The following is a 7,700-nucleotide window of genomic DNA, read 5'->3' on the forward strand; positions in this document are numbered from 1 at the left end:
CAGGAAGAGGTGCAGCACAATATTATGAAAGTTGTTCAGTTCAGCGAACAAGTAATAACATGTGAAATGGGATTCTATTATGCCCTGAGATTATACGCTTTGAATTAGAGGCAAGTGGAATGCTAGAATGGCCCCTACTTATTTCAGCCAGTTTCGGTCCAGGTCATGTCAGGAATTGCTGCTGGGAAACAGCATCATTCCTGTAGAATTTGCATCAGTGTTTCTTTTTTTTTTTTTTTTTTTTAATGGTGTGTGTTTGCCTTCCCTCTTTAACTGCAGCCGAAATCGCAGACACCCAGGACCAGGAGAGGAATTCCACCGGCGTCGCTCTGCAGGCGTCGTACAGCACCCACAGACCCACGGGACCCCTGAGACCTCCGCTTAACCCCTTCTTCCCGCCCGTCAAGTCAGAGGTCCTCAGACGGGAGCAGCAGAAGAAAACCCAGAGCTTTAAAATGGAAGAGCTGCCCGGACCGGTCATCACGGACCAACAGAACTTCTATGTGGAGACCAAACAGGAGCCTGATTATGTAAGTACCACTACCAATTTTATCCCCCTAACCCCCCTCCAGCCCGCCCCCATCTTCTCAGCCTACTAGGAGGGATGTTTTTCTCCCTTTTTCTCTGTGTTTTGGTGTGTCACCCGCGCAGCCAGTGATAAAATGTTTTGGTTAGCGGTGCCGACGGTTGGCAAGCACACCCGTGCAGTAGGATGGCATGGCATGGCAGCGAGCGGCCACCACGGCCATGTGGCTGACCCGGGTCAGGCGCTTGTTTGGCCACAAGGCGTCCGCGTGCCTACGGCACTGGGAGCCAACAAATGATGGATTGGCCTGTGCGAGGGCCCGTCGGGAGCCCTGCTGCTATTTTGATCGTCTCTTTGGTCAGGGAAGTGAGCACATAGAAAAACGCTTTGACTGGCTGCTTTGATTAGTGACTGAGGCATTCTGACTGCAGGACAAGCCTTTTGGCTACCTTTTTCTGCAAGCTCTTTGATTTGGCTTTATCCCACCCTTTGTGTACAGAATAAGGGTTCTAAGCGGCTTTGGTGCACTAATAAGTCCCCCGCAAGTCGGTCAGGTGAAATAATTTCTCGTCCTTCTAGCTTTTTTTTTCTTTTTTGTCACTGCCACCATTGTGTAGGTATTAAGGCAGGAAGTGTGCTACAGCAAGCATCATTAAATGCACAGATAATACTTTTAGTTTGAGCGCTGGTTCAACAGTATGCGCAGTCTGTTATGAAAATAGACCTGATGCCAAGCTCAAATTACATTTGGTCTGCTTTGAGAGCTGTTGTCTTGTTAATTGGAGTTTGCAGATGTTTAGACCTGATGTCGCCCTCTTCTGTCATGGAGACTAATTGCACCAACGTTGTCATTATCCGCATACTGCTGTACTGTAGATGCCTTTGGCCCTGCACTTGCGTCACAAAACCGCCTTTTGCATTGAAACAGTTTGGATATTTCAACTTAGTACAAGTCAATGCAGTACATGATGCACCAAAATCTTGTGTCACACAACAGCTGAACTGCTTCTGCTTCTTCGACTAATATTGCTACTGGTTTTTGAGGGCAAATTGCGGCATCAAAGACAGTAGACAACACTCTCATTCTAACCAAATGCACACCACAAAACAAATGCCTGGTTAAAATGTGCTACATGGGAGAACATGAGCTAACTAGTGGGCATTAACAAGCATGTAACCACAATATTCACTTGTGCTAGATGCCCAATGTGCTGTTTGTTGAATGTGAGAAATTACAAGCTCAGTTTTTAGAGCATTTTGAGTGTAGTACCAGTCCACTGCATCCCTCTCAGTGTGAACAGACTTGCGCACCTAAAACATTCAGTGTTTAACACAGGAAAAAGCAATTTCCATACGCTCTCATAAATGTCCTAGGACAGCATTTTACCAGTTTGAGGATAACAGATTAATGTTTATATGGCTAAAACAGACAGAGCAACCCTCCAACCATCCAGCAACACGTAATGGAGAAAGTACATAACCGCTAATAACTGTTCCCTCCATCTTTAGGGTCCCTGTCGGAGAGAGATTGAGAGCATTCTGGGCAGCCTCAAGATTACAGACATTCTCAACCCCAGAGGTTTCCGCATACCAAACTGTGACAAGAAAGGCTTCTACAAGAAAAAGCAGGTAGGAAACACATCCTGCACACCATCACTTGATGAGATGAGTTAATGCAAAAATGCTGAACCGCAGAGTCGTGCATCACATTCACAAGAGTGCACACATTCTTTGAATATCTTCTTGATTAATGTTATTTTGTTGTAACTTTCCAATGCTATGAGAAGGAAACCCGAGTTTCCCCTCTCTGTATGCTGCATTAACACAGATTTAGGGCTGCAGTCTGGTGACTCAAAACATTGGGTCTCCTGGAGGCCAATTACAGATCTGAAGCTGTCCTCCTGTATTCATTGCTAGTTATTAGAGCCTCATCACTGCACCACCACACCATTGAGGTAGGACTCCAGCCACTGGCTCTGGAGACAGGGAACCGCAGGGGCCAAACCCGAGTGGGGGTTGACGGTTTGGGACGATGGCCGTTTAACAGTAACCCTCCCAGGGAGACAGACGTCAAGGTGGCCGCCGGCTCCTGATGCGCTCCCCTCATAATTGCTGGACTTTGGGAGAAGCGTGCACAGAAATAGAGCTGCAGCCGTGCCCGCGCTCGCATGCTTCACCCACGATTGGGTTGTAATAAATGAGCGGTTCTGACGCATTCATATGGAGGCACTTAGAGCTGTACTGCATCACCAGGGCAGCCTCTTGCACAGCAGTCCCTCCTGCTTAATTGAACGTGTTCTTCTTTGACCTGCAATCTTCTCATAACCAGCCTCACAATGCCGGGATCGTTGTCTTTTGTTTATTTAGAGAGGACTTAGTGTGCTTGGCTGCCCTCAGGCACTGACGGAGAGGCAGACGCTTCATTTTGAGTCAGTTACATTTTGACCATTGCATGATTTAGAGCAAAAATGAGTCCCTTCCTTCGGCTTTTATACTCTCCACTAAAGAATGAGTGGGTTGGATGGAGCAAGCATTGGCACCTACTCTGCTTTGGGATTGACTCCTCTACATTTTTGAAAGCGTGACATCAACCGCTCCCCCACTTTGCCTCTTATGCCACACAACAGTGTCCTTTTTCAGCTCGTACAGGAAATATTGGACAAATAAAAGGATGCCTTCCACCCTGATCAGCTCTGTGAGGCAGCAGCCTCCGTTGATTTAGTCCCCTAAATGAATGGTTGCAAGTTTTACTAGAGTGGAGGTTGACCTTTAGTAAAATTGGCAGTAAAATAACAGCCCTTGGGTAGCTCCACAGACTCTGTAAGTCATTTGTAGTACCCATAATTTGGAGCTGTGGGGTATAATCAGCAACAGATGATTCGCACTGGCCACTAGCTCCTGAAAATAGATCTTGGTACTCAGTTGTTCACAAACGGGACTAAGCAAATATTTTACCAGGTTTCTGTTTACCTTAAAGGTCTCTATATGTGTGTGTAACAGGAGGTAGACCATAAAAGCAGCTCAAAATACCACAGCATGTCGGACGGCCAAGGCTATGTCGACTCAGCACAACTTGACCATTAATGCCTCTTAACAGTTGTGGTTCCTCCTTATTGAGTAAAGTGGCTTATTAAACATAATGCCGCACATTCATCTGGGTTTGCACCATTTCAGCCGCTTCCTCACGTTCTGCCCTCAGCCTCCCTCACCTTGTCCCTGCCTTTGCTTCACAGTGCCGTCCGTCCAAAGGCAGAAAGCGAGGCTTCTGCTGGTGTGTGGACAAATACGGGCAGCCCCTGCCAGGCTTCGATGGGAGGGAGCGAGGAGACGCCCAATACTACAACTCCGAGACCCAATAGGAGCAGAGCAGGACGAAGGGAGGGAGGATGGGAAGGAGCGCTTGAAGAATTGTAAACAAATGGAGACACTGAGGATATTGGGAGAGAGGTCAAGAGATGGCTGAGCCGATATATGGATGTCTGCTATTTCTATCTGTTGCCTGTGGGACCTTTTTCTGAGGCACGGCAAAGGGAACAGAAGATACATTCCAGGAGGAGGAGGAGGAAGTGGAGGAGAGGGAGGAGAAAAAAAGGAGCCAGCACAGTCTGAACTTTTTCTGGGATGGATGGACGTATGCTTCATAAGCTGTTTAGCTCTGGCGCAGCAGGGACAACTGTTTCAAAAGAGGACACACTCAAACATTTCCTCTCAGAAGCCTTATTCTCGAGATGAAACAGGCGTGTAGCTGCAAACGTCGATAAGAACGCTCTCATGTACGCACAACCGCGCAGCAGTGCACACGTGCACATGCTTGTGATGTGTAATCCTAACTTTTTTTGGTCTTTTTTATGCTTGTGATTTGTTTCGAGAGACAATGTGTGTGGTCATGACAACGGTAAAATAGATGAATGGACATCTTTTTGAAGTAAGCTTATGGTGCCTGTCTTTCAATTCCATTTCTTTGGCTGTTGGTTCCTGCTCTTCAGGGGAGTCACACTGCTGGAACATGCGGCTCAAACACTCACAGTGTGTGAAAAGATTATTGTTATTTGCTTGATATCAAGCCACGGAAACACAGACATTTCCTTTAATTTGTATTCCTGTCATTGCTGTTTTGTCGACTCTGCATCATAAGCTAAACCTTTGGGTTCTCACTGACCCCGGTGTTGCCAGTGATCATGTTCACTTGCCTTAATTTTTAGGTAAATATGCTGTTTGCATGTAAAAAGCAACCCTTAGAGGTATATTTTTTACTTAATAAATGCAAATATAAAATGGCTGGTTTTGACTATTTGTAGAAGATATCAGAAATATTAAGCAACACACGTATTTTATTTTATTTTATTTGGATGTACATTCACATAATTATGACAATGGATCAACATATATAATAATAGAATAATAGCAGCATTCCCAAACAGATTGCTCCAGTTGCTATGAGTTTAGCAGCTACCTCTGGGATCAATATGCAGGAGCGAGTCAGAATAAATAATTTAATAATACTCTTTGGAAAAAAATAAAATAAGATAAAATAAAATAAAATAAGAAAAAAATACGCTGATAAATCCATGGGCCTGCAGAGACCAGTAGAGGTAGACAAATGCAAAACAGCCCATCCCAAACCTCTGGGTGGCTTGGATGAGTCCTGATATGTTTGTGCACAGCCGCCGTGTACACACTCGTGGCATTTTAAGTATTTCCCCCAAATACTCATTGAGGAAACGCCAAAGGAGATACATTCAGACAATGTCAACACGTTGGATGAATGAGCGGTTGTGTGCGAGCCCTAGTTTTGAATGAATGAAAAACAAAAAAAGCACAATCCTGAAGTGTGCCTGGCAGAGCTGTGGGCCCTGTGGTTTTGAGCAATGGAGTTATTTAGTCACAAACACAAATGTATACACTGTTGCCCTATTTACAAGCTCTAAAAGAGGCAAACATATTAAAAAAAAATGCTAAAAATGACGAATGGTTAATTCCTCTAATAATATACAGGCAGGGAATAAATAAGTCTTGATAGATACATCATGTAAATAAAAAGAGAGGAAATTTCCCTCCCTCTGTAACGTTGTTGCGTGAATGAACGTGTTTTTGGTGGGAACAAGTTGTTTCTTCAAGGATTCGTGGTGAGTCGGTTTTTGTGTGTGTGTGTGTGTGTGTGTGTGTGTGTGTGTGTGTGTGTGTGTGTGTGTGTGTGTGTGTGTGTGGGAAGGGGAGAGAGGTGTAATCGAGTCCATCCTTCAGTGAGTGACTTCTTGGTGACAGTCTGAGTCCTCCAGCAGATCACTGGATCCTGGGATATTCTTCCCATTCCAGGAGGAGACGCACCAGCAGCGGGCTGGCGGGCCCACAAGGGAGGACTCACACTGGGGAAGGAGGGAAGAGAAATGCCCTTGAATAAAACATCAGAATGGCACAGAGGGGCCTTCATCTCAGTTGACCCTAAAAATCCCACCTGCTTAGCCTTGTAGTAGCCGTGCTTGTCACAGTTGGGCAGGTAGAAAGTCGTGAACTTCTCACCCAGTCTCTGCTGGGAGCTGGTGATGGAGTCCAGTGCTGCGTGTAGCTCAATGTGACAGGGACCCTGGGAGAAAACAGCCGTGGCAAACACTCAGGACTACACCCACAATGAAAACAAACACAACACATTTGCTGCAAAACCGCATGAACCCAGCTGTCTTTGCGGGGCTCGTCAAAAGCAAGTGCACCCTCTAGTGGGAAGAACTATTTTTTTTTAATGTCCCAATTCCTTTTCTTTTTTTTTCTCTCTCTCTTTCTTTCCTTTTCATTTTTTTTTTCCTTACACCGTTTTTCATCCTTGACTATAGTGGAGCAGCCACACACAATTCATTATCCAAAAAAACTCTAAAGATCTTCAGTAAACAACATATTTAGCCTTCTGTTTTTAGCCGCCTGGGTTTTAGCTCTCGGCAAAAACTGCAAAAAGATTTGTTGGACTTTCCACGTTTGGAAAGGAAAAAAAACAGAAGGCGCCATAGAGGACAGAGCAGGATGGAGGTCTTGTCACAATCCGAGAGAAGCATCAGTGCCTTTTGTAACACCACAAAGGGTTTTTCTTTTTTTAAGGACATGCTTTTGTGGAACAAGCAAAAGCAGTGAATCCTGTGAATAGTCCCTAACGTTCATCAAGTTGGTGCTCGTCCCTCACCTGTTGGACCAGTTTGTTGCGGATGGCGTTTAATTTGGCCTTGATGCTCTCTTGGCCCTCTGGGGTATCTTGGACGTCGACAGAAAGGCTGAAACCCAGGAGGTAATTCAGGGAGCTGTGGTCAACCACTCCATCGACGTCTTCTACAAAGGTTACAGGGAAAAAACACTTTAGCACTCAACGTTTCTTTGAATATTTCTTTTCAGACAATTCACTTTAAAATATTCAATCCGGAAAGAATTTTGGCACAACCTTGGCCTACATCCTCCGTGCAGACACCCTGTCCTCTGGTCAGGGCATAGAGCGGCCGGGCCTCACCGGGCCTGGGTGAGCAGCGGAGACCCTCGCCGCAGTGGGCCGTATGAACCCCGCAGGAAGCTCCTTTCTGCAGAGCGCAGGCCATGCAGCAGCCGCAGCCAGGTTCCCGCAGAACCTGCTGGCAGTCTGCCGGGATGGCGGGGCAGGCGTCCAGTTTTTCCTGTGTGCAGGGGGCACAGCGGATGGGCTCTGGCCCCACCAGTGGGGAGGCCCTCACCGTGGCCAGCATGGCCAGGGAGGCCACTGTGGCCACCAAAATAAGCTTGTTGTAAACTCCGGTCATCTTCAGGCTTCGGGTGTCAATGTTCTTCACTGTGGATTGTCTTCTGCGAACCGCTCAGTGCGACTGTACTTTTCCTTCTGAAGAGATTTCCCAGAAGCAGCCATATTTATACAGAGTTCTGCCCCCACCTCCGCTGCATTAATGATTGACACACTGACCAAAGATATAAATTATTTTGCACTGAGCCGCTGTAAACGGTGGATGACCTTGTCCGACGTGCGTTGAGCCAGGTTCACGAGGTATGTTGTCAATATTGACTTTGGAACCTTTACAGTGACTGCCCTTCAAAACAACCCTGTTTTCCGATGACTAATCTGTGTCTTTAGTGCCGAGGTTATGACAACAATGACATGAATACTGCTTTTTGGAGGACACTTTAAGATGGGAACTGTGAGCAACATCCA

General features: G+C 46.1%; 2 protein-coding genes across 3 annotated transcripts in view; one reads left to right on the plus strand and one right to left on the minus strand.

The window, feature by feature from the left end:
• The window catches only part of LOC142885225 (insulin-like growth factor-binding protein 3), a 5,478-nt gene extending 696 nt beyond the window's left edge, over positions 1 to 4,782 (plus strand). The window contains exons 2-4 of the mRNA XM_076021473.1: positions 280 to 530; positions 2,036 to 2,155; positions 3,760 to 4,782. Of these exons, the coding sequence (XP_075877588.1) occupies positions 280 to 530; positions 2,036 to 2,155; positions 3,760 to 3,885 (497 nt within the window). The 3' untranslated portion in view covers positions 3,886 to 4,782. The remainder of the gene's footprint in view (positions 1 to 279; positions 531 to 2,035; positions 2,156 to 3,759) is intronic.
• Positions 4,783 to 4,855: 73 nt separating this feature from the next.
• Positions 4,856 to 7,386, minus strand: igfbp1b (insulin-like growth factor binding protein 1b). 2 transcript variants are annotated; one of them, XM_076021476.1, is made up of 5 exons: positions 6,948 to 7,386; positions 6,696 to 6,838; positions 5,982 to 6,110; positions 5,739 to 5,892; positions 4,856 to 5,702 (listed from the first exon to the last, which is right to left on the minus strand). In XM_076021476.1, the coding sequence occupies exons 1-4, from the start codon at positions 7,294 to 7,296 to the stop codon at positions 5,767 to 5,769; spliced, it is 747 nt and encodes a 248-aa protein (XP_075877591.1). In that variant the 5' UTR covers positions 7,297 to 7,386; the 3' UTR covers positions 4,856 to 5,702; positions 5,739 to 5,766. The 2 variants fall into 2 exon arrangements, with proteins under 2 accessions (XP_075877591.1, XP_075877590.1); XM_076021475.1 differs by having other exon boundaries at positions 4,856 to 5,892.
• Between the last annotated feature and the right edge of the window lie 314 nt (positions 7,387 to 7,700).

The sequence above is a fragment of the Nelusetta ayraudi genome, unplaced genomic scaffold (genome assembly GCF_046127955.1).
Source record: "Nelusetta ayraudi isolate G7.1 ecotype Tasmania unplaced genomic scaffold, CSIRO-AGI_Nayr_v1 ptg000011l, whole genome shotgun sequence".
Taxonomy (NCBI): Eukaryota; Metazoa; Chordata; class Actinopteri; order Tetraodontiformes; family Monacanthidae; genus Nelusetta; species Nelusetta ayraudi.